We start from the raw sequence: 25,742 nt of genomic DNA, 5'->3' as shown, positions 1-25,742 counted from the left end.
TCATTCCATGTGAAATTCCGAAAAAGATGACAAGGGCAATTTGGGGTTTAAAAATAAATGATGGGTGCAGATCAAAATTGATCTGGTGCAAGGAGAATTAGCCTACTCTTGGTCCAAATACGAAGCCAAAATCCTACACTACTTGGCCCAATTATTCTATTCTATTAGGCCCAATACATGACCCAAGAAATACTAAACTACTTTATACAATTAATAAAACAAAAGTTTGGCTCAAAATGATGTTGACTTGTCTCCTCTAAAGTCAACTGAGACTCATTCTTCTTGTATTTTTTTTTACCAACACTCTAATTGATGTTTGGATGGCTTGGATGTCTTATTGGATATGTTTTATATCTTCCTTCATCCTAGAGTTGTTCTCTTTAGTGTGCCTACAAAAGTCTCATTAGGCTCATATGTGTTAGTAAAAGCTTAGACAAACTCTAGGTCTTCATCCTCCTTATTTTGTAAGTGTTTGTGGCTGGACAGTTTCCATCAGTAGGACTAGAGGTTAATTTGATGTTATTGTCACACAAGTTTTAAATCATTGGCAAGCTTAACTCTTATGTTTTCTTCATTAGACTACTACATGACTGCAATTATGTTGTTTCATCACTCTTAGGCAGTTTCTTTTTGCACCCCCATGTTTTTCTTCCCGCACTCCCACACTCTTATGCAAAGACTAAATTGCCCTTATTAGTTTTTAAAATTCCAAAAATACCCTACCCTAATAAAAACCTAGAAACTGCAAAGTTATTTTCTTCTTGCGCAGTCGTTTTGATCTCCTTCTTGCAGCGACACCTCCAAATTAGAAAAGTGCATCCTCCTCTCAATCCTACACATCTCTTTGTGATTTAGAGTGCTCTTGGCAAAGGTAAGTAAATATTTTTGTTTTTGGATCTGTAAATCCGTTTTTTTATGGATTTTTGTTTCCGTAATTGCTTGTTCACATTCCAGCTTATAGAATTTGGTAAACTTTCGAATTATAGAATACAGATGAATTTCGGCTTTTGAAATCCGGTAAAATCCTGAATTTAAGCTTCTGGTAAAATCCCGAATTTGTGGTTTTGGGAATGTTCCAGATTTTTTGTTTCGGGATTGTTCCAGATTTTTTGTTCTGGGATTGTTCCGAATTGATGTTTCTGGAATACTAATTTGTTGTTTCGTGTTTGTGTTGGCTCAAATTCGTGTTTGTGTTGGCTCAATCTCAAACTAGAGGAGTTGCGGGGTTGGGTTAGTATGCACTCGTTCATTAGTTTGTAATTTGGTTTAACTTGATTCGTGTAATTGAACAGAAATGGTGAAGACTAGAGGAGGAGGTTCACAAGGTGAACATCTACGTCCCAACCTCTGTTAGAAGAAGAAGAAGAAGAAGAAGAAGAAGACATGCTAATGAAGATGAAGAACATGTTGAACATGAAGATGCAGAACATGTTAAATCTGAAGAAGTTGAACCCAAATGGAGGTGGAGGATGAAGGCGCACCTGAAGTAGAAGGTGAAGGTTATCCCTGAGGTCCACTGGATGGGACACTGTTCACAGGTTATGAAGACCATATGGCCATGCAATTATGGAATGGTTTGGTAAGTAAATATGTTGTAATATGATACTTGTTCATTGTTAATGTGATATGATTTTGGTTGATTAAATTGTATATTGGTTGGTTAAATTAGGATCAAGGGGAGTTAAAATTGGTGTCTCATGGCCGAAAAATGAATAAGATGGGTGCTCCTCATCCTGAGATACTACCTGCAATGGAGTTGTCAGGTTTAACTAGGCTTGTTGGGGCAAGCTGACACGATAGACAAAGGATTATTGTGTGCCTTTGTAAAAAGGTGGCACGAAGAGACAAATTCTTTTCATTTGCCTGTAGATGAGTTGACAATCACATTGGATGATGTGTCAAATTTGTTACACCTCCCTATTATCGGACAATTTTGCACATACCCGAGCTTAGATGCAGCTGCAGCGACCGATTTGCTTGTTGATTCACTTCGTGTAGATCATGGAGTAGCAATTGCTGAGACTCGTCATTTTCAAGGTGGACATGTGCATCTAAGTTGGTTGAGGGAGGTGTATGAGGACGCATGTACCAGAAGACAGTGGACCATGGTTGCACGGGCATATTTGCTACACCTAGTAGGTTGCACCATCTTTGCAGATAAGAGTGCTACGTCAGTTAATGTATCCTACTTGGGATTATTTGTAGATTTGAGGCACACCGGGGGATACTCAACAACTACTTTGACCCACATATATGAGCAGTTGGGAGATGATTCCTAGTTCCAACTCTCAGTAACCTATAAATCCTTCTTATATCATTTGTATTTACCTCCTCTCTCACAACCTAATAATACAAATGTTTTCCTTCGTCGTTGGCCAGTTGAAGTATCCGATCTCAATATCACAATAACAAAACCAAAGTGAAACACAACTTTTCTAACCCACATCAAGAGCTCATCCCGACTACGAAATACCTACAATAATTATCATAACAAATTATTTCATTTACCAATTAACAAACAACCTAAACATACTTTACAAACTTAACTTTACCTCATTTGTAGTAAACACATTTGTACATTCATATCCCTTCGATATATTGTCTATTTTTTTGTTCCATAATGACTTCTCAATATCATCATCATGTAGACCATCCCACACATCAACCCTATCATATAGTTCTTGTTCAAATTCTTCACTATTGTCCATGCTTCTACAAATAAAAAATGAAACTAAATCATTGCATTCTGGATCCATGAGTCCATAAGTCAAACAATTCATTCCGGATCCAATAATCCATAATTCAGAAGAACCATTCTGGATGCAGAAATCCATAACTCAAAATATGCATTCTGGATCCACAAATCCGTAATTCAAATTACGCATTTCGGATTCAAAAATCCATAATACAAAATAGACATTTTGGATCCACTAATCCGTAACACAAATTAGGCTTCCGGATTTAACAATCCGGAAATCAAGAATCTATAACACCCCCTCATCTAGAAAACAAAATTTAATCAATTACGGATTCATGAATCCATAACACATTACCAGATCCCGATTTCCGATAACCACAAAATCTCCATAACCACCAATGCTAAAAAAAAACTTAATTCTTACCTCTATAACCCAAGCAACACTTTTGCAATGTACCCTACTCCTCCACCTTGCTCCGAACAACTACAAAAGCCCTCCACCAACAGTTGATATTCAATTATGAAGATGAACAATGGCAAAGAGAGTTCAACACGATGCCCCTTTTCAGAGAATAGGTCAAGGTCAGTTTTGGGATATTTAAAAACGTGGGAGTGCAGGAAGAAAAAACCTTATTCTAACTCTATTATACTCTTGGTCCAAATACAAGGCCCAAATCCTACACTACTTGGCCCAAATATTCTATTATATTAGGCCCAATACATGACCGAAGAAATACTAAACTATTTTATACAATTAATAAAACAAAAGTTTGGCTCAAAATGATGTTGACTTGTCTCTTTTAAAGTCAGTTGAGACTCATTCTTCCTGTGTTTTTTTTACCAACACTCTAATTGATGTTTGGATGGCTTTGATGTCTTCTTGGATATGTTTTATATCTTTCTTCATCCTAGAGTTGTTCTCTTTACTGTGCCTACAAAAGTCTCATTAGGCTCACATGTGCTAGTAAAAACTTAGACAAACTCTAGGTCTTCATCCTCCTTATTTTGTAAGTGTTTGTGGCTGGACGGTTTCCATCAGTGGGACTAAAGGTTAATTTGATGTTATTCTCACACAAGTTTTAAATCATTGACAAGCTTAACTCTTATGTTTTCTTCATTAGACTACTACATTTTTCTTCATTAGACTACTACATGACTAGAATTATATTGTTTCATGATTCTTTTGAAAGAATGATGACGAATTTATCTCACCTTTAGAAGAAAAAAATATGGTATTTGATTTCTAGTAAAAACTATAAACATGAGTGATTAAACAAAAATTTGGCAAGTTTTAAATTATTGACAAGCTTGACTCTTATATTTTCTTCACTAGAATACTACATTAGACTACTACATGACAACAATTATGTTGTTTTATCATTCTTAATTTGTCTCACCATTTGAAGAGGAAAATATGATATTTGATTTCTAGTAAAAAATATAAAAAAATTAACCAAATCCCGTAATAGACACAAAATATTTTTATTAAAAAAGTGAAATATAGTTGAAAAATTAACTCCTTATAAGTTAAATTTTGGTTGTTATGCCAAATATTAAAAATAATAAATATCAAACAAAATTAAGTGAATAGGTTCTTTAATTAACTATTATACTTGTAAACTTTTAACTTGCGTAAATTAAATTGAATAATAGAAAATATATTCAAATTGTTGGTTGTGTTAAACGTTACTTAATTGGAATTATTTAACTAATAAAATTACTTAATTGGAGTTACTTAACTAATAAAATTACTCAAGTCGACTTAACTATAAGTTATTAAATATTAAATTACTCAAATTCGATACAGGAGAATTTTGGAATGAGATAAATCCAAATCATTTTATAGATCCTTTAAAATCTAAATTATAAAATTCTAATCATAAAAGATATTTAGAATATTATTATATTCTTACATATTATTTTAAAATCTAGGAAATGCAAATTGAAATAGCCTCCCTATTAATAATATTGCATTTTGAAAATATAATTAAACTAGTTTATTTCCTTAAAGAAGAAGTGGTTGGTTGAAATGTAAAGAACACTGTTGCAATTGAAAACATAAGATTTAGCACCTGAATCAGACATGGACCTAGATAAGCCGGTAATCCTTCTTTGATTTGTGTTCTTTGTTTTCATCCAACACTAATCACTGTCATGTTTTCAATTTTGGAAAATGAATAGAATTGAATTATTTTATTGTTGTTGAACTTGCTTGCACTGCAGAAAAGTGGCCACTGCAGCAATGCATCATTTTCATCCAATCTTCAGCTCTATTCTTACTGCCATGGCTCTTGCTCATGGCGTATCCGCTTTGCTTTATGCCTCAAAGGTTCCTTCCTCACCCCTTTTTTCATGACAATGCTTTTGGTACTGTTGTTCAATCAGATTATGGTACTGTTGCTCAATCAGATTTTCAATAATCTTCTTAATGAAGGTTTCATTAAATATCAATGCAGAAGAGTAAAGTAAACTCAATTCTAATGGGAGAACAACCAAACACACCTATGGAATTAGTTATATTCCATTTTTGGGATTTTATTTTGAAATTTTGCTTGAACAACTCCATCACATCATTGGTTCTTTTATTTTGTTTTCAATTAAGAATAACTACAGTTAATATGGGAGTATAACTACAGAAAATGTTGGATTGGAATCAAGAAATTTTTGGTTTCTTTTCTTTTGATCTGATATGACTAGGAATTCCATATGAGTACAAAGAAGTGGACCTAGCAAAAGGAGAGCAGTACAGTCCAGGTGAATTCAGAGCTCAATGATATATATGCAGTGCTTTAGGAACCAAACTTAATAGTGGTTAGGAAAGTTAGTTTGACTGAAAAATCTTCCATTTCTGCTTAAATTTCAGAATTCGAGAGACTGAATCCTCTGCACTATGTTCCAGTATTAGTTGATAATAATGTTGTGGTTTCAGATTCTTATGCAATATTTCTGGTAAGTCTAATGCTACGAACACTGAAAATATTGAGTACTCTACCCAATTCCACCTGAAAAACTACTAATTTTTTGGGGATATAAGGTTGACTTTGTGGTAATATTAGCAACAAGAGAGGGAGAGGTCGTGAGTTTGAGTCTCCCATTAATAAAAACTAACATAGTAACAAATAATATTTGTTGATAAAAAACTTCTAATTTTCTATCATCTGATTATACCAGTCTTAAGGGTGTATTTCTTGGTGACATGGGTTATTTAAAGATGGAATTCAGTGGGAATTGTTACCAAGTTGTTCAGAATTCTGATGCTTGAGTTTCTTTACAATCATGCATCTCACTGATTTGGTTTGGTATTCTGTTATTCAAATTGCAACTTTATGTGTTTCACTTTTACCTTTATGGTTAGCATTTGGAGGAAAAATATACTCAGAAGCCACTGTTGCCAGTTGATCCACAGCTCAGAGCTCTCAATCTTCAGGTAAAATTCAAGATGATTGATTTGGATTTGCATCATGAATGTATTGAATCAAGATTGATTCTAACTGCTAATCCTACTGGTTTGGTATCTTCTGAAGGAATTCAGTGGGAAAAAGCTAACCTTGTTATGAATTCTTATGCTTGATATTATATAGAGGGTTCCAAATATCTGATAATGATGGTAATTTGCCTCACGTATTCGTATCTAATGCTAACACTCTTATAATTGATCAACACATATTTGTGAAAGCCTTTAAAGAAAGTAATGAAAATCCAATACAGCTAAGTATGAGACAAAAAATCATGTATAATATAAAAGCATAGAAATCTGTCCCTTAATGAACCAAATAGGAAAGCTGCCCTCTATATAGAAGATTTCAAGAAAGGTATGAGATTGATATTATTCTTATTTGTAGACAATTGGCCATGATTTATGATAAATATTTATATTTTTTATTGTCCTTAGAAGTGTCTAAGAAATTATGTTCTTAGTTTGGATTTTGTAGAATTGCAATTATATATTGATCATTGCTTATGAATTTGTATACATACATATCTATACATAAATATAAATCTTGCACTTACACATATAATATCTAATCTATTGTTAGAAGAATTTTATTGTCATGCATGTTGAATACACATATTATATATGTGCATCATAGAAGATATATAAAAGGACTGCAAATTAAGAGTTTGTACACTATAAAATGATTCTCCTGTCCAATATGTAATTTGAACATTTGTATCAGGCTCAAATAATTGTGCTTTGGAAATGAGAAGGAGCTAGATCATGTGTGACCCCAAATCTTTCTGTAGCTTGGCTACTATTTGATGATTATCTTATTTTACAGGTAGCAAGTATTGTTCACTCCAGTATACAGCCTCTTAACATGCTTGCTGTTCTGGTACGTTCTAATTATTTTGATCTGAAATGCTTGGATTCGCATAATGCTCAAATATTTTGGATTTTTTACACATATTTTTCTACAGAAAGATATGGAGAAAATGTTTGGTGCAGAATCAAAACCGTGGGCTCAATTTACCATTGACAAAGGTTTCTCAGGTACAACATATTCTATACTATTATTTCCTTGTTTTCTGAATTTTTTTTATATCTATTCAGCTCTCTTACTTTCACTTGGAAAATGTCCAGCTCTTGAAAAGCTGCTGAAGAATTTTGCTGGAACATATGCCACAGGGGAATGTATCTATATGGTATAATCTTGTTGCCCCAAAGCCTTCTTTCACTTTTTACTTAATATAATGGTTTGCTCCAATATGATGGGAAGCCTTATTTTGAATCTGTTCCATGTTGTGGTCAATGTCAATTCCTGAAATATTTCTTGATCTCTATTTATTAAATGGAGAAAGGAAAAATTGAAAATGGAACTTTCTTTACCTTAGTCTGGCAGAAAAAAATTCCCCCTCCAATTTTACCTTTTTAAACTGTTATGGTGGGTTTCTCCAACATAGATTTTGAAATTTTAGTCTGCTACCAAAATGAGTTTCAAGCATTATCTAATTCTTTCTATTTTGAGACTCTTGCTCTTTTGGAAGTGAACTTTAACTTTCTCTGCAGCTAAGGGCCCTTGTTGTATATTCATAATCTTCAAAGGATCATATTCCTTATTGTAACTTTCATGTCCATCTTTTCACTTAAAATGTTTACTATACTCAAATGAACAATGTAATGACATTGATATCTAATGTGAAAAATATTTTGAAGTTAAACACTTATACTTCCAACCTGGAAAGGCATATATAACAAAGTAAACGCTGCATTATGCAGGCTGATGTATTTTTGGCACCACAGATAGAACAGGCAGTTCAGAGGTTTGATATCGATATGGTAAAGTATAGTTCTTACATTTTCTTAATATATTTCATTATATACAAATATTGATTCATAAGCCTGAGTGGTTGGGAGTGGATATAGAATTCTTCTCATCTCTTTTCTTCACTCTCTTCTATTGTCTTTTATTTTTTTTTAATAAACACGTAATATAATGGTTGTATCATTTGGTGATGTATCTTTGAATGAAGTGTCACTTTTACCAAATAAAGCTTACTTATATTAGGACCTAAGAATTAAATTAAAGGTGTTAAAATTCCCCTAATATTAGAATTTAACATTAGAGGGTCCTAATAATTTTACTTATTTTTAAAGTAAGATGGTCTTAAAATATATGGGATGATTTATAAAAATGGTGAATAATTGCGTAACAGATTGGAGAATGCAGTTGGCACTTGAGAAAATCATGTTAACTTTCACTAGAAATAGCTTTAGCAAATAGCAGTTCCAACTTTCTGAAGTATTCTAGGATGATTTTATTTTATAAAGAACTATAAAATTACTGGTGACTCTAAAGCCTTAACAAACAACTGTGTTTATATCATTTTGTTCCAAATCTCCAACCTTTCTTTTGGGTTCATGTTTGGTTTTTGTGGTTCTAGTTGGAGCATGGGAGGAGATTTCAACTTTCTCAGAGATCTCAAGAAAACACTAGGGAATGAGAAGCTTTGATAACTTTGTTAGAGAGATTTTACTCTTTCACATGCTTGCCTTACCTGGACTGTAACTAGGACCTGTGGTTTCATATCATTTGGACAGATTTCTTTTCACTAGTGTTTGAGAGGAAGCTTCCCTTGATCTTACACTAGAAACACTACAAAAAACAGTTTCTAATCACTTCTGATAGGAGACCAGTGGTTAAGAGAGTGTATGTAAGGGCTAATAGAGGTTAAACAGCAGTAATTGAGAAGCTTATAAATAGGAGGATAAGGGGTGGTAGTTGGCAGTTAAGAATCATTTCAGAAAGGAGAGGAGAGGTCTATCGAATACATCTTATATAGGTCACATTGATCAATAGTAATTTAATAAAATACTGTCTCTTTGCCTTATTCTTCTCTCCAAAACTATCCATTCCATCAGTTGAGTCCTATCAACTTCTCTGTTGTTTTGCAGCCGCGGTTAAATGGGACTATACTTCTTTGAAATTTGAAAAGGTGTAGGTTTGTTAGCTTCTTTCTTGTTAATTGTCAAGGAGGTTTGGTATTCTTCTGCTGTTGAGGGGTAGGAAGATTTTATTGATCTCTCAGTGCAACCAAGACAGGAGGAATTGGTCTCTTGATTCTTCAGGATTCTTTTCATGCAAATCTTATTTCCAATTTCTCAATTTTTCTTGACAATCTTTTCTGCTGCATAAGCCAATTTAGAAATCAACTCTTTCCTCTAAGACAAAATATTTTATTTAGACTACTTCTCTTAATTTTAGAGGCTTTGACACCAATGTATGGATGCTAAAAGGCTTTGGTGGTGTTCTCAGTTTGAAATAGTTTGGTATATGGTTGGAAAGAAATGCTATAACTTTCATGGCTCTTTTAGCTTAAGGGGATGTCTATGGTGGTAGATATTCAAAGATTGACATGCTACTCTACATGCATTACACTCATAATTTATGCTCAATTCTCTCTTAATATAAAGTATTTCTTATCCTCATTCTCCATAAAATTCTTTTTCAATCACAATAAATGCTTCTGCCAGAGAGAAGAAATTATAAACCATGTACATATTTTGAACATTTACAATTTTGTGAGTTTTTGCAGTCCAAATTCCCTGCCCTGAGTAGATTATATGAAACATACAAAGCTTTGCCAGAGTTTCAAGCCTCATCACCCCAAAGACAACATGAGGCCTTCATTCACAAACCTTGACTGCCTGAGAATCTGAAATTTCTATTTTATTTTGGCTGTGGAGTTACCATGCAAATTAAACAGTTGTCACAACACAAGGCCTTCTTATAAATATGCTTGTACTTGGCAAACTTATCTCATGTGTATGCCTCACAACAACTTCATCAGTTGAAAGTTGAAACTGGGTTTCCTTCAGTTCAATGGTTTGGTTCTTCAAATATATCACTACAGTACTTATGCCACGCTCAATATCAAAAGTATAGAGTCAAACTTTTTGTTTATGCAGAACTGTTTAAACAGTCTACAAAGCTATAAAAAAATAATATTGCTAACATTTTATATGAATATGTAATGTGTAGTTTAATATTTTAACTCTTTTTTTAAAGTGAATAAATGTGTAAATTGAAAAGAAATTATCTATCATCAGTTTTAGGTTAATTAAGATCATCAAGTATTATTTCAATTAAAGTTAACAGCGTGTATAATAGTGTATTCATTATATATATTCAATGAAGAATGAATTATGTACATTATTATATCATAATAAATCATAAGCCTAGCTCAGTTGGTAGAGCGCAAGGCTCTTAACCTTGTGGTCGTGGGTTCGAGCCCCACGGTGGGCGAAATAATTTTTTCTTCTGAAAATGAAATGAGTGACTTCCTTTGTTTCTCAATGCCATATTTGTTAATTTGAAAGAGGTTTTCTATGCTGTGTTTTAAATATTTTAATCATATTTGTACTCAAACAATATGGAGATTTTTCATTTTTTTTAGTTTTTTCAAGCTTATTTTAGACCTTTGTGTACATGAGTAATCTTTGTCAATTTAACTAGCGCACGGATTATTTTTAAAATTTAAAACAAGTAAAATTTTCTAACCAAAAAAATACTAATCTTTGACATAATTTTACTAATCTTTTACTTCAAAAGAATACAAATAGAAAATATAATCTTAATTCTAAATATAACCAACATACATAGAAATCTGAAAAATGGAGTCTAGTTTTTAATATATTGAATGAAATAAGGGAAGGAACTATTTATACAAATGCAAGGGGAGGTTAAATAAAAATTGAGTGTGCGTTTAAAGGATAGTTTTATCCAAGAAAATATACACACCAAAACTTTCAAGAGCCTTTATTATTGTTGTTATAAATTACGCACTAGGATTCTGTAATCAAGAAGCTGGAATCAAATCTGAAATATGCTAAACTTGGAGTGTAAAATAACTTCTTAAGAGGTGTATATTTAAGTGAAATATGCTAAAGTACAATTCAAAAATAGCCTAAACTCTTTGCTTCACCAAACTTCAAATTTGGCTCATTAGCAACCAAAATCAAGTAACACTCACTACAAAATTGTTAGCCTATAAATTCAGAAAGATACAAGACTAATGAAGCTCAAATTAAATTACTACCAATTTCAAACAAGTAATTTTCTCACTTTTTTCCCCATGGCTTCCACAAAGCCTCCCAAAGAGGATGATGAAAGAAAAGCACAATTTCTGAAGCATCCGTCGTGCAAATAAATCAGTTCAGCTATGTGCTTGACCATGCTAGAGCATTTGAGGTAGTTTAGGAATACAGTGATGGAGCTTCCCACTATTTTCTTGTTCACCAATGTTGTGCCTAAAACTGGGATGCATTCTTTTCCTGCAGAATGCAACATAATATATTCAAGATCAAAAATTGATATGCTAGATTGGAGAAGATGCAATCGAGGCTGTGCACCAAATTATAATAACGGCTCAAAACCTTCCACCCAAAACATTCACAACAGCCAAACATGTTGGTCCTCCTTCCCAAATTATATATCAAACTCTTCATGAAATTTCTCAAGTTATTTTTTTAATCTTCTAATGCTACCGAAAACAAGAAAACCATACATGTAAGAGAGTTGAAAAAATTACAATTGATACAGGAAGTGCATTAGTAACCTGGATTACACACAATTAAATAATGCACGTTTTACCTTCAATGTTGAGCAATTATGATAGTGCTTTAGATTTTACTTTCTTTTTTCTAGAACTTTTATGCTGAGGGCCTTCTTGTGTCTCCATAAGCAGTTCGTTAAGCATTTCTGACCATAAAGCTTCAAAGCGCCGGTGAAAACTCTGCTGAAACCAATCCAAAATTTCTGGAAATAGTTCCCTTGGATTCTCCTTCCACACCATTCTTAGCACAGCAGAGGAATCAATCAACCTGCTATTTAACTTGCTTAAAAGGTTTCCAACCCTTTTCTGACCAAATGCTTCTTTCTTCATGATACTTTCAGGGGGAGCTGACATATATTTTCGAACAGATCTTAAACAGGGACACACCTGGCCTTCAAGCAAAGCATAGGCAAACACTTGCACCCGATCTTCATCATTGCTAATTGGCAATGAATGCATTGGAAACTTCCAAGAGAAACGGCCAAAGGTTGGGGTTACCCAACATTTTACTTGGTCAGTCTGAGCATCATAATAAGGTCTAGGATCCTTCAGGGGAGTAGAGAAGACGCATGAAGACTTTGCATGCTCAACAAGCCAAGCGGGCTCAACACTTGTTACTCCATGCATATATGCTCTCGTACTTGTTATCCCTTCTTTATTTGGTCTTTTGGTCTCTAATAGTTCATTGTAGACCACATACTCAGGGCCTACAGTGGAAAGTGATGACCAACGATGAAGTAAAACACTCTCATCAACCATGCATGATTGATACCTTAAAGCACGGGAGGATTTCTCTCCATCGGAGGCCCTAGAGAAAGATGTAATACGTTTAGCAACCCTATCTGCCCAGCCAGCACATATTGCTTGACAGATAAGCCTTTCCTCAACAAGAGAAAGTGGGTACTTTTCAGAAGAAACCTGCCATGCACACTCAACATCCTCTAATGTTCCATGGATCCATGAGTACTCTTCTTCAAGACCACCTTTATCACTCTGATGAAAGACCAGTTTAAGTAGCTGTTGCCGAAGTTTGGACATTTCATCCATGGTTTTGAAATGCAATGCATAGTCATCACAGAATTCTACTGATTTCTGTGAATGTTCAAAACACTGTAAAGCATAAGCTATGGTGAGGGCATCACTTGTGATAACTCGAAATTTCTCGCGGGCAACTTTCGCTGTTGCTTTTAGTTTCTTTCTGCTTGACTTTCCCTTTTTATCAAAGTCTTTCTCACCATCTCCCATTCTAGATTTCTCAGAAATATTTGAATCTCTGCTGTTATCATCTTCATATTGCATTATAAAAGGATTTGACAAGCTCAACGCTGCAGCAGCTGCAACAGCATATGCCAAAAGCAAATTTGAATTACGTTTAAGCTCATGTCTCGTATTTTTAATAACAGTCAGGAGCATTCTAGAATGACGAGGACTCAAGGGATAATGTGCCATGGCTTTTCCCAACAGCGTAAGTTCATCCTTGCTATCAAGTGCTTCAAGAGATTTCAAGCAATTTTCAGCTTCGAGCAAAGAAGCAGCTTTAAGAGAAGTAGGAAATGGGAAGTTTGCAACCTGGATGAGAGAAGCAAAATTAATGAGTAAACAAATACCTCAACCTAAAAAACAGAATAGAAAATAAAGGAAACTCCAATTTGACTGGTAGGAAATGAATAGATCACATAGCCAGACATTTGCAAAACTTGATAAATTTTACCAAATATAACACAATTGACAAAGCAGGAGAAAATTTGAGATTAGAATGCTTTAGAGCCAAACAGCAACAATCTAAACGAATGCAATCTTCTAAATGATATATGTTGAGTAAGACCATTGCGCTTATGAAGGATTCCATTTCCTCACTCAGCCCATGATAAATAGCCAAGCTGAAAGGAGTACATAATGAACTACTTCCTACCATACCTTCTAATGATAGCACCAGACATAAAAAAAAGGAAATGCAATGAAACCTCAACCGATTAAGTAATACACTTAATCTACCTTTTTAATATGCATGGATTTCAAGAGAAGGACAACACCATGAACAGGTACTTTCTCAACTTCTGCAGGAGAGTGCTCAGGAAATTCATTATTAAAGGCTGCAGAAGAATAGAGACGGTAACAGTGTCCAGGTCCAGTTCTTCCTGATCTGCCTGCACGCTGTGCAGCAGATGCCTTACTTATCCATTGTATTTCGTATGTCTCCATGCCATTAGAGGGGTCATAATTCTTCACCTTTTCTCTTCCAGTATCAACCACATACTTTATCCCTGGGATGGTTAAAGATGTTTCAGCAACATTTGTTGCAACAACTACAAGCCGCTCTCCCTCCCCAACTTCTTCAAATACACAAAGTTGAGCTGCTGCAGGAAGCATGGCATACAGAGGTAGAACACAGAGTGCACCTGGAGGACTGCAATTTTCTTTTGTTTTTTTCTCCCTGAGAACTTTTGATTGGTCTAAATTACCTTCTGTGTTAGCAAGAAATGTCTTCTGTTCATTTGAGGAGCTTAATGCGGCTTGCCAAGACAATTTTTCAAAAGCAGCCTTTAGTGAAGCAAGACTTCCCGCCTGTCCTAAGGCATCCACAATATTACTATTGTTCTCCGGAAGCTCAAGATTATCATCATCAAATTCCAGTTCACTCTCTGTTTCAGTGTCATAAGAAAAATCAGATTCATTCTCATTTGCATTATCCTCATCTTCATCATAACCACTAAATCTATCAGTTTGCTGGATGGATGAACTTCCATGAACCTCAAATGCTTCATTGATCTCGCTAATATTTACTCCCTCAACAGAGTTTGTTTCATTGACCACAGTGCTAGCAGTTTGCACAGACCCTTCAACTTTTTTCTTGATAAACTCCCTTGATGCTTTCCGTAATTTCCTGCACAAGTCCTCTACTTCCCTTTGCCCAGTAACAAAGACAAGTATGCCCCCAGATGGCAACCTCTTGTGAATTGCCAAGACCTTCTTATATGCTTCTCCAATGTAATCTGTTTTCTCTGTTTTCTTTGAGAAGTATACTGCTACTGGAAATTGCCTCGTAGGAACTTCTATCACAGGTGGAGCAGTATGGAATAACTTCCCAGAAGTGAAGTCTTGTACTCGCAAGGTGGCACTCATAAGCACAAGTTTTAATGGAAAAATTATTTTTTCAGGACTTATAATTTCTCCTGAAAGTATCATCTTCTGTTGTTCATTATAAATCTGTCATCATAGCAAAATAAAAGACCATCTTGATTAGAATGTCAGAGGCACAATTAATATATATAGAGAATATTTCATTTGTAAAATAAAGAACTTTCATGCTAACCATTTGGCGAGTTTTAATTACACGTGAGAGCATCCCAATCAAAATGTCCGTGTTCAAGCTCCTCTCATGGGCCTCATCAAGAATTAAGACAGAATAACGTCTCAACAAAATATCATTCTGCACCAGTTATTCCATTAAACAACATAAGTACATACAATTCTGTAAATCTCTTACAAATTTTGTTTTAGTGTAACTATAGAATGGAGTCATCATAACAACATTACTAAAATAATAGCAAATGACAGGAAAAATTTAATAAATCAATTTTCAGTTTCCAATCTAAAGTGACATGGAATATGGATCATCCTAAAATGTGCTCACATTCACATACAAATAGTAATGTTCTCAAATATATCACAAATGAATACATGTTCTCAAGTGGTTTGACTTGGAATGATTAAGATGTTACACAATAAATAATACATTAATAGATCCTATCATGCATTAAGTTTTAAGTAATATACAAGGATCCTTGTTTCTTAATAAAAAAAAGTTCCTACGTTCATGTGATTATATGATAGAAGGAGTTCTCAATATTAAAAATTGTTGGTAGTAGGGGTAATAACAACCTGAACTTCTCGTAGCAAAATTCCATCAGTCATAAACTTGATAGAACAATTTTCACCAATCTTCTTGTCGTATCTGACTTGAAAACCAACCCCCTTCCCTAAATGAAGCCCAAGCTCATATGCCACACGCTTAGCTGTTGCAAGAACAGCCACTCGACGTGGTTGAGTAACACCAATGATACCCTTACTTGAACCGTAACCAGCTTCAAAAAGAAACTGGTAAATTTAAAAAACAAAAAGAAAATAATCAGTAGGTAAGCTAAATAAAATTAAGGATGCTATGCTATCACCATAATCAGGCATCAGACAAACTCACCTGAGGAACTTGAGTTGTTTTACCACACCCAGTTTCTCCACATATGATAACGCTGGAACAGTCATTTATAGCTTCCATTATCTCTTGCTCCATCATAACTATAGGCAAATCCTTTCTTTTGTCTTCAACTTCACTTGGTCTATATACATGCACAACAGTAGGAACATTTGAAGGCCTTGGTGCAGAAGAATCAAGAAGGTTGTTCAATTCATTGGAGTTATGATTCTCATCTGTTCTATCCTGTCCCATGTTAACAAACAAGTGCCAAAAAGCATTAAAGCAACTTAAAGAAAGGGATCTAAAAAATTAGGTCATCAATTAATAACAAAATATGAGATATTAACTAACTACACAGGTATATAAGCATAGTGTAGTGTCTACACAAGATCATTTCTCCCCTAATTACCAATAGAAAACAAAATTTTGAAAGCATGTGTAATTTTTACATACGCAAATAAAAAGGTAAAGTGATGAATATAAGAACTAAGTGTTATATATGTGGGGTATTATTCCAATGGTCCAAATGAAACAATTGAATTATATCTTGTGCCATGATTACCCACACTAACTTGCAATTTAATTAGGCACTATACCTTTAAATTGGAGTTTTCTATTTCATCAATCGAACAAGACAACGGAGAACTTCTGATTTCATAAAGTTGTTTGACAGTGGAAATATCAGCAGGATTTTCAGAAACACATTTATAATCTTCAACCTCATTGCCATGAACCAGTTCTTCAGAGGACTCCAAAGATGTTGAGGTTGTATTTAAGACTTCTTCAGATCTAATGGGTTGAATTTGAATGTCATTTTCTTCGAATTCATCATCTTGTGCTAAATGAATCTCGTCCATCAGAGGTTTCTTAGACAACCCATTATATGAAACCTTCAATCCTTCTTTCAATAAATGAACAGTCCTCCTACGCTTTTCCTTCATAGTCTCGTTCTTTAAATATATGACAGCACCAGTAAACAATCAGTCTCAACACTAACTAATTTTACCATAAATCTATCACTGTTTCAACAATACATACCCGATTTATATTGCATGAGGACTGCAAAAGATGATATGCATACTCTGGAAGTGTGTTCTCGCTGGAAAAAAATACTTCAAGCTTTTATCAACGACCCACAGAAAACAACATCAAAGAAAAAACTGTAACTGAATAATAAGTCATTCACATACTTCATTGTCTTAATAGCTTTTTCCTGCAGAAGTTGTTTATCCCTGTCATCCTACATAGGCAACCAAACAAACTGAGACTAATAACAGAAGAGAAGAGAATGAAAAGCATTCACTTCTTGTCTACCCAACAAACCTCAAACTTCCTCTTCCTCTTCTGAGGTTTGCTCAATTTCTGTTTCTTATTTGATTGAGTTTTTCCATGATGCTAAACAAACAGAACTTTGATCAGACAAAGTTTGTAAACATACAAAATTGAATAAACAAAATAGCATGTTCAATTCAAGTGTCTCTACCTGTTCCTTCCCTTTCTTTTTCTTCATCCTCTTCGCAGGCAAAATAAATGCATTACTATCACCATCTCCCAAACTAGCCAAAAGATAAACATGCAGGTCATTTAAAGACGCATTAAAAAAAAGGTGGTTTGCCTCAGTTTGCAGCTTCCACAAAAAGGGGGTAATTTTACCTTTGAGGATTGATTTCAGTAACATCTCCAGAGCTTACCCAAGTTTCCATTTTGCTATGCTCAGAAACCAGTGCTTCCCTACACAGCAGAGGAATTCCATGCAAAATGAATTAAGACAGATAATTACGAAAAAAAAACATTTTCTTTGTTCTCAAACGGGCTACTCAGACATCAGGCAGCAGAACTGCAAAGATAGCCTATTTCTTTACTTCTAGATCTATGAAACTAACAAGCATTCAAAAAGCTATTGGAATTTCGATAGAATCACAATTTTGATTAAGAATTTCAAATCACTACAGAATTCGGGAATCGGGAAAATAGTGTGGCTAACCTGCAATGACGTGTGAGTGTGTCACGTGCAACAGATTTAGGTGAAATGGAAGGCGGCGGCAGGGAGCTTCGTTGGAATTTGACGGCGGCGCACGGCGGTAAGGGGCTGGGAAGAACTTGCTTCTTCTGTATTTTTTTCAGAGTGCAGCAAATAGGTTAATACGCTGGGCAAATTATGTCGTTTTGATGATTTCAAAAACCACTTTATTTTATCATTATTATACATTTTTCTTGATAATTTTTTTCTATCTTTGTCATCTCTAATTCTAATTCTAAATTAAATTTTATTTTTAAATAATTAGAAAGAACATTGTAACACGATATAAACTATTTATTTTAATTTAAAATACACTTTACACATTTAAAATATTTATTTGTTATAGATTTTAATTTTATAAAGTAAATATTTGTTCCGTATTTTATATGTTATTCTATGTATAATAAGAGAAATTTTGTGTACATGAACACAAATAATGCTCTTTTATCTTTATTTATAACATCACTATTATATAGCATTGAAGGTAGGAGATTTATATCGTATAGTATGTGATCAGTTCTTTTTAATTTTAAATTTTAAATTTTAAAATTATTTTATTTTATTTTAAATATATTAAATTAATGTAAATATTAAGTTGTATTTTGTTAAAATAAAATAACGTGATAGAAAATGGAAACACACGTGTATTGTCAGACCCGTTTATGAATAATAATATTTGATTTAGATGAAGAAAATATTTTATATATATTTTAAAAAGAACATTTAATTTCATTCGTTGAACTACCCAAAGGTTTAAAAAAAACTCATAGCGTAAATATAGTTTTTTATATAATATAAAGAGAAAAGTTTTAAAATAAATGGAAAATTAATATTTTATTTAAAAATATTAGAAATAGAAAATTAAATATTTTTTGTCATTTACTAAAAGTAGTTATCTCTTTTAAATTTATTTTTTCTAAAATTTTGAAAAACTCTCATTCTTTTCTTTATATTTGATAATCCTATCTTGAAGATCTTAAAATTAGGTCAAGATTATTTGATTAGATTTTTCGTCAGCATAATTTTTTTTCTTTTTTTATACATTTTTCTTTTTATTTTTTAGTTATGCATGGATGAAATTTTGTTCTTATATACGTAATATGACTTAAAGATAAATCACTGTTTATATTTATGATATATTTAGTTTTTGAATCACAATATCCATTATTAAGTCAAGATTTTTTTAAGTTTTTTATATGTTTATTTTGAGAAAGGTAATATTTTTTAGATGATAAAATTTATTTTTCAGTTGATTTATATGAATATGAAAAAAAATAATAGATATGAAGAAAAAAAATTATAAGTAATCACTAAGGTTTGTTTGGACTAGGGATAGATTGAGGGAGTAGAAAAGAAAAGAAATAGAGTAGAATGTGGGGTTGATAGGATTAAGAGTCTCTTTATTTATATAGATGTACTCTTCACAAACAAATATTTGAGGATATATCACTTATGATTTTGAACAAAAGAAGATGAGAGGATATATTTATCAACAGTCAATATTTTCTCTCCTTTAAATGAAGACATAAATGAAGACAAGCCTATGAAAAGCGAGTCAACATTGTATTTTTTATTTTATCCTTTTTTTATGCACATGGATATTTTTTTTTTTTTTCATTAATAAAAAGTAGACTTCATTACAAATATTAGTTATTAAATAAATTTAACTAACACAAATATTTTAATAAAATGAAATGATAATAATTAATAATAAAATAAAATTTTAATACAAAAATATATAGTTATTTATAATAAAAAAGTTATATAATAATTTTTATTATTATAAAAAATAATAATAATACTACTTACATTTAATACAAAAGAATTTTTTAATTATAATTTTTTAAATTTATGAATATTTAAATTATTTATTTATAAATAACAATTTTCAATTTTTACATATATTCAAAATTTTACATGTAAATTGTTTTTCATAAAATAACTCGTATTTTTTCCAAAATTAATTATTCAACTATATAAAAAATAACTTACATAATTTTAATTCGCCAAAATTTACACAAAAATAATTAATATTTAATTATTATGTTTTTTTTAAAGAAAAGGGTAAATTTGTAATCTTATATCTTTTACATCTTTAAGAAAAATAAATATATTCTCACAATATCACATCACTCACAAAGTTCAATAAATTTTTCTCACAAATCTAGTAAAACACTTCCTTTTGTCTCAAAACTTCACGTATCCACTCTATCAGATTCTTACACTTTCACTTATTAGTCCAAATACAACTAAAGGAAAAATAGTTGAAAATGAAGAGAAAGTTTATGAAAAAATTTTATTGATATTATTGATATAATATAATTATTTATATTATATTTAATAAAATATTTTTTAAATATTTTTTAAAATAATTTGATTTAAAAATAAACAAATAATTAGTTATTATATTAATTAAATTAAATATTATTTAAAAAATAAAAAATTATATATAATATAAAGTAATTTTATTATTAATAAAAACTTATAAATATTTCTAAATTGGATACCAATAATTAAAAAACTATTTTAAATAATAATAAATTTTAAATATATAAAATAATATATAATATAATCATGTCGTAATTAATTATTTTTTTCTTAGTATTTTTTCTTTAAAATTAAAATTTATTTAATAACTTTTTTTTTTAGTTTACATTAAACAGGTAAAACATTTTCAATAGAAAAAACACACCAATCCAAGACATTAAAACAAATGTCAAATTTAGTCAATAACATTTAAGCATGTTTATAACTTTAGAAACATTCCAATATAATCATTTTTTTTCATATACAAAATCACATTGTTCTACTTAGATATCGAGAGGCCGGATGCCTGACCATCCTAGACGGTATGACGACCTTTCGTCAAAAACAACGTTCATATCAAAACACAGGTTAGCAACTTAAATCTTGATTAAGAGATGCAAAATATGATAAAATGATTATTGGGCCTGTATTAACCCTTTTGACAACATAAATCCCAATAGAAAAGTATAAATAAGAGGAGACCCCATGGTGAAAGGTAATGATTGTTTAAACTCTGAATTGAACCAATTAGATAGATCTTCTCTAACTTGAGCATTGAAGTATCTTTGCAGGTACTCCACCCTCTCGGACCTACAAGGAAGATAATTGGATTTGAAGAGAAGACAAGAACAACTCGATTGGGGATATTTGGTTTCGGATAAGTCGTAAGAACATTTTGGCGTTCACCGTGGGACCGAAAGAAAAACCTATTGAGAAATCGCATGGTAACCTCCGAAACATGATGGGGAAGACAGGAAGAACAAAGAACCATCCGTGGACTCGATAGTTATGATGTTGCTATGAAGAAGGAACTTGAAAGCATGAAACGGATGAACAAGGAAGAAATAAAAACCCTGAAGGCCGAGAATGAAGTAATGAAGAAAAAACTGGAGCTTGGGCACACGTTGACAGGTCAGGAAGAATCAAGAAACCATGAACACTCTGAAAGTAAGACGTTGACGAGAATGGAAGGAGAAAACAAGTCACATCACCGCACGGTACACACCACTTCTAGTGGATCCATGGGTCGTCGGCACGTCGACACCCCTTCACTGAATCAATCATGTAGATATCGCTCCCGCATAGTTGGAAGAGTCCAGCGATTGATAAGTACGATGGCAGTGGCGACCCGGACGAACATGTCGACGCCTACGTTACTCAGGTTAGCCTATACACGACAGACGATGCCCTACTCTGTCGTGTCTTCCCTACCTCGCTAAAAGAAGTTGCGTTGAATCGGTTCACCCGTCTCCCACCCCTCACGATTGACTATGTTTGACACCCTTGTGTCAAAATTCTCAACCCAATTCGCCACAAGTAAACCTCACCATTTGACTTCCCTCACCCTAGTTAACATCAAGCAAGAGAAATCTGAAATGCTCTGATCATTCATTGAGAGGTTTGGTAAGGTAGCCCTCAGTATTCAAAACTTAAGCCCAGAAGTAGCCCTGCACCAACTAGTAACCGCCCTCAGACCGAAACCTTTTTCCTATAGCCTATGTAAAAGACTGGTTGGTAGTATGGACGAGCTGAGACAGCGGGCCGCGAAGTTCATGCAACTAGAAGAGCTTAGGAAATTCAAAATGAAGGTCACCAAAGATATGGGAGTTCGATAACTAGAAGAGGTACCCCAACTAATACGACCATCGAGAAGACAAAGGGAATTTATGAAACCAATCAGATTTTCACAATACACCCGCTTGAGGTCGAACGGTCAAGAGTCCTCGATGAAGATTTGAAAACTGACTTGATACTACCTTTCAAAAGAACCCCTACTCCCTCCAACACAGACCAAAGTCGACATTACTGGTACCACCAAAATTTCGATCACATAACCAAAGAATGCATTGTATTGAAAGACAAAATCAAAGAATTAGTGCAAGCCTGTCACTTGAAAAATATTGTGAGAAATGATTGGAGGGAGGATAGAAAGTATGATCGACGAGAACCCAAAACCAACCGAAGAGATTAATGGTCGAGATCACGAACGCTAGAGCATAGGGTCGACAGGGAAAGAGGAAGAGGCGTACCACCCAAGGGGATTATTAACACGATAGTCGGTGGGTTCGCGTGAGGAAGAACTGTTTACCCGTCCCGAAAACACCATATTCGTAGTCTTCGCTCTATTAACTTCATTGGGATTGGTGGACGCACAATGTCGCTGATAACCTTCACTGATGAGGATTTAAGGGGAAGAGACACAAATCAGGACAACTGATGGCATTTCATGTGTTCTTCTTGAATCAAAGTAGTGAAAAATGGGGCGGAAGCAATGGGTGAGTGAAACAAAGCCCTCCTAGGAGTTGTGATGGCTTTGAAGGTGCATGATGAGTATGGATTAGAGAGGTTCGGCCAGCTCTATGAAGAAAGGTGAAGGGAGTGAAGTTTATAGCCTAGATTTCTAGGAGAAGTAAAGCTAGTGCACAAAATGGGCAGCATAACAATACTCAAATAAACTTGTTCAATACAATGAGCTAGCCTTCCTATTTATAGGCTAGTTTGGGACGTAAATGATAAGCTACATTACAAGGAAAAGAAAACCAAAATTAAAACTAAATGCTAAGCCATGTGCCAATCCATGACCGGCCACACTAACCTAGTTTCTAGAAGGTTTCCATCAAAAATGCTTCCTACACTATCCTATCTACTAAGTACCCCCAATGGGCCTTTATGCAAACATATACAAAGCCTTCTCTCTTCCATCCGTGACCTCATTTGCTTGTGTTTGAATATGTTTGGCCATTGATCTTGTAAGGGGTCCTAGACGGTCTAGCTCCATGGATAGCCTCCCTCCTTCACGGCCTAGACGCTCACCTTCACGTCCTAGACGCTTACTTTCACGTCCTAGATGCTCACCTTGGTCTTGGTCTTGGTCTAGACGCTCTCCTTGGCTTGTGCCTTGGCTTCCTTGGGTAGGTGTGCTTGGCCCTCCTCCATCATCCCCTCCCCCTTGGAAAGGATTTGTCCTCAAATCCAGCTCGTCATCGTCATTGGTACCTACAAATGGAGAAAGATCAATTACATTAAAAGTGTCATGTACTCCATATTCAAGAGGTAGGTCCAATTTATAAGCATTGTTGTTGACTCGCTTGAGAACTTGGAAAGGTCCATCACCTCGGGGACTTAGTTTGGACTTCCTTTGAGTTGGAAATCTATCTTTGCGAAGGTGAAGCCAAACTAAGTCTCCTTCCTCAAAAATTATTTCTCTCTTCCCCTTGTTGTTGTATTTTGTGTACTTCTCATTTTGTTGTTGTATTTGAATTTTAATCTTCTCATGCATTTTCTTGATAAAATCAGCTTTGAGTACTCCTTCCTTATGCACAAAATCTTGTGGATTAGGAAGGGGTATCAAATCCATGGGCGTGAGAGGATTAAAACCATATACTACCTCAAAAGGAGAAGCATTAGCAGTCTTGTGAACTACTCTATTGTAAGCAAATTCAATGTGGGGAAGGTACTCATCCCAAGATTTGTGGCTTCCCTTCATGATAGCCCTAAGCATAGTTCCAAGAGATCTATTGACTACTTCGGTTTGACCATCCGTTTGAGGATGACAAGAAGTTGAAAATTGTAGTCTTGTTCCAAGTTTACCCCAAAGAGTTTTCCAAAAGTGGCTTATAAACTTGGGATCTCGATCGGACACTATACTTCTAGGGAGACCATGGAGTCTCACCACTTCTCTAAAGAAGAGTTTAGAAATGTTTTGAGCATCATCCACTTTGTGGCATGGAATAAAGTGGGACATTTTGCTAAAACGGTCCACTACCACAAAGATAGAGTCATGGCCTCTTGCAGTCCTAGGAAGTCCTAAAATGAAATCCATGCTAATGTCTTCCCAAGGAGCATTTGCAATCGGCAATGGGGTGTAGAGTCCATGCGGCATTGTTCTAGATTTTGCTTTTAAACATGAGATACATCTAGAACAATGTCGTTGGACATCTTTCCTCATGTGTGGCCAACAAAATTTTGCTTTTAAAAGATCTAGAGTTTTAGCAACTCCAAAATGGCCCATGAGTCCCCCTTCATGTGATTCTTTGACAAGGAGTTTTCTATGTGTTCCTTGGGGAATGCAAAGTTTTCCTTCTTTAAAAAGATATCCCTCGGACACATAGTAATCTCCTTGCGCTCTATGTAGACATTGGGCATAGATGGATGAGAGTTCTTGATCTTCTTGGTAAAGCTCTCTTATGTGGTCAAATCCAAGAATTTGGGCACCTAGTTTTGAAAAGAGAGTGTGCCGTCTTGAAAGAGCATCGACCACTATATTGGTGCTTCCTTTCTTGTATTTGATTACATAAGGAAATTGTTCAAGAAATTCCAACCATTTAGCATGTCTCTTGTTGAGCTTGTGTTGGCCCTTTAAATATTTTAAAGACTCGTGATCACTATGGATAACAAATTCTTTGGACACAAGGTAGTGTTCCCAAGTCTTTAGGGCTCGCACAAGAGCATAGAGCTCTTTGTCATAGGTGGGGTAGTTGAGGGTGGCACCATGGAGTTTTTCACTAAAATAAGCAATGGGGTGTCCACCTTGCAACAAAACCGCACCTATGCCTACCCCCGATGCATCACACTCTATCTCAAAAGTTTTGGAAAAATTTGGAAGAGATAGAATGGGTGCATTGGTGAGTTGAGCTTTGAGCCTTTGAAAGGCTTGCTCATGCTTTTCATTCCAACAAAATGCAACATCTTTTTTCACAAGTTCATTCAAAGGAGAAGCTAGACTAGAAAAATTAGGTACAAACCTTCTATAGAAGCTAGCTAACCCATGAAAACTTCTCACATCACTTACATTTTGTGGAGTTGGCCACTCGCGGATGGCTTTGATTTTCTCGGGATCTACATGTACCCCCTTTTTGTTAACTATGAAACCTAAGAAAACTACACTATCTACACAAAAGGTACACTTATCCCTATTGGCAAAAAGATTATTTTTCCTAAGAACTAGAAGAACTTCCCTAAGGTGACTTAGATGGTCTTCTAGGCTTTTACTATAGACTAAGATATCATCAAAGTAAACTACTACATATTTACCTATACAATCTCTCAAGGTGTGATTCATAAGCCTCATGAATGTGCTTGGAGCATTAGTAAGCCCAAAGGGCATCACCAACCACTCGTATAATCCAAATTTGGTCTTAAAAGCGGTTTTCCACTCATCACCCTCCTTGATTCGAATTTGGTGATATCCACTTTTAAGGTCAATCTTGGAGAATAGAGTTGACCCATGTAATTCATCAAGCATATCA

The 25,742-nt window shown here is 34.1% G+C and overlaps 3 protein-coding genes across 3 annotated transcripts; 2 read left to right on the top strand and 1 right to left on the bottom strand.

Annotated features, from left to right (window-relative positions):
- The first annotated feature begins 1,552 nt into the window (after window positions 1-1,552).
- On the top strand, window positions 1,553-2,279 carry LOC137817319 (protein MAIN-LIKE 1-like). Its single transcript, XM_068620576.1, has 3 exons — window positions 1,553-1,579; window positions 1,670-1,763; window positions 1,870-2,279. Exons 1-3 carry the CDS (start codon window positions 1,553-1,555, stop codon window positions 2,277-2,279), a joined length of 531 nt encoding a protein of 176 aa, XP_068476677.1.
- Window positions 2,280-4,683: 2,404 nt separating this feature from the next.
- On the top strand, window positions 4,684-10,021 carry LOC137819355 (glutathione S-transferase 2-like). The gene is made up of 10 exons (XM_068623168.1): window positions 4,684-4,799; window positions 4,922-5,027; window positions 5,396-5,452; window positions 5,562-5,647; window positions 6,054-6,125; window positions 6,979-7,032; window positions 7,118-7,190; window positions 7,281-7,342; window positions 7,917-7,976; window positions 9,734-10,021. The coding sequence occupies exons 1-10, from the start codon at window positions 4,782-4,784 to the stop codon at window positions 9,839-9,841; spliced, it is 696 nt and encodes a 231-aa protein (XP_068479269.1). The 5' UTR covers window positions 4,684-4,781; the 3' UTR covers window positions 9,842-10,021.
- Window positions 10,022-11,040: 1,019 nt separating this feature from the next.
- On the bottom strand, window positions 11,041-18,377 carry LOC137818542 (ATP-dependent RNA helicase DEAH13). Its single transcript, XM_068622030.1, has 13 exons — window positions 17,932-18,377; window positions 17,601-17,678; window positions 17,431-17,503; window positions 17,271-17,342; window positions 17,138-17,187; window positions 16,986-17,046; window positions 16,544-16,897; window positions 15,951-16,190; window positions 15,635-15,850; window positions 15,066-15,182; window positions 13,748-14,959; window positions 11,791-13,321; window positions 11,041-11,471 (listed from the first exon to the last, which is right to left on the bottom strand). Exons 2-12 carry the CDS (start codon window positions 17,648-17,650, stop codon window positions 11,807-11,809), a joined length of 3,960 nt encoding a protein of 1,319 aa, XP_068478131.1. The 5' UTR covers window positions 17,651-17,678; window positions 17,932-18,377; the 3' UTR covers window positions 11,041-11,471; window positions 11,791-11,806.
- Window positions 18,378-25,742: the final 7,365 nt, after the last annotated feature.

Source organism: Phaseolus vulgaris, chromosome 10, assembly GCF_000499845.2.
Source record: "Phaseolus vulgaris cultivar G19833 chromosome 10, P. vulgaris v2.0, whole genome shotgun sequence".
Classification (NCBI taxonomy): Eukaryota; Viridiplantae; Streptophyta; class Magnoliopsida; order Fabales; family Fabaceae; genus Phaseolus; species Phaseolus vulgaris.
This window is presented reverse-complemented; position numbering and strand designations above follow the sequence as displayed.

Coding starts and splice junctions, on each gene's coding strand:
- LOC137817319 (XM_068620576.1), top strand. CDS start 1,553: ATGGCCATGCAATTATGGAATGGTTTG. Junction 1,580..1,669: donor TGCAATTATGGAATGGTTTG/GTAAGTAAATAT, acceptor TGGTTAAATTAG/GATCAAGGGGAGTTAAAATT. Junction 1,764..1,869: donor ACCTGCAATGGAGTTGTCAG/GTTTAACTAGGC, acceptor ATTTGCCTGTAG/ATGAGTTGACAATCACATTG.
- LOC137819355 (XM_068623168.1), top strand. Junction 5,028..5,395: donor CTTTGCTTTATGCCTCAAAG/GTTCCTTCCTCA, acceptor TGATATGACTAG/GAATTCCATATGAGTACAAA. Junction 7,977..9,733: donor AGAGGTTTGATATCGATATG/GTAAAGTATAGT, acceptor GAGTTTTTGCAG/TCCAAATTCCCTGCCCTGAG.
- LOC137818542 (XM_068622030.1), bottom strand. CDS start 17,650: ATGGAAACTTGGGTAAGCTCTGGAGATGTTACTGAAATCAATCCTCAA. Junction 17,504..17,600: donor ACTGAAATCAATCCTCAAAG/GTAAAATTACCC, acceptor TCTTTTGGCTAG/TTTGGGAGATGGTGATAGTA. Junction 17,343..17,430: donor AAAAGAAAGGGAAGGAACAG/GTAGAGACACTT, acceptor CTGTTTGTTTAG/CATCATGGAAAAACTCAATC.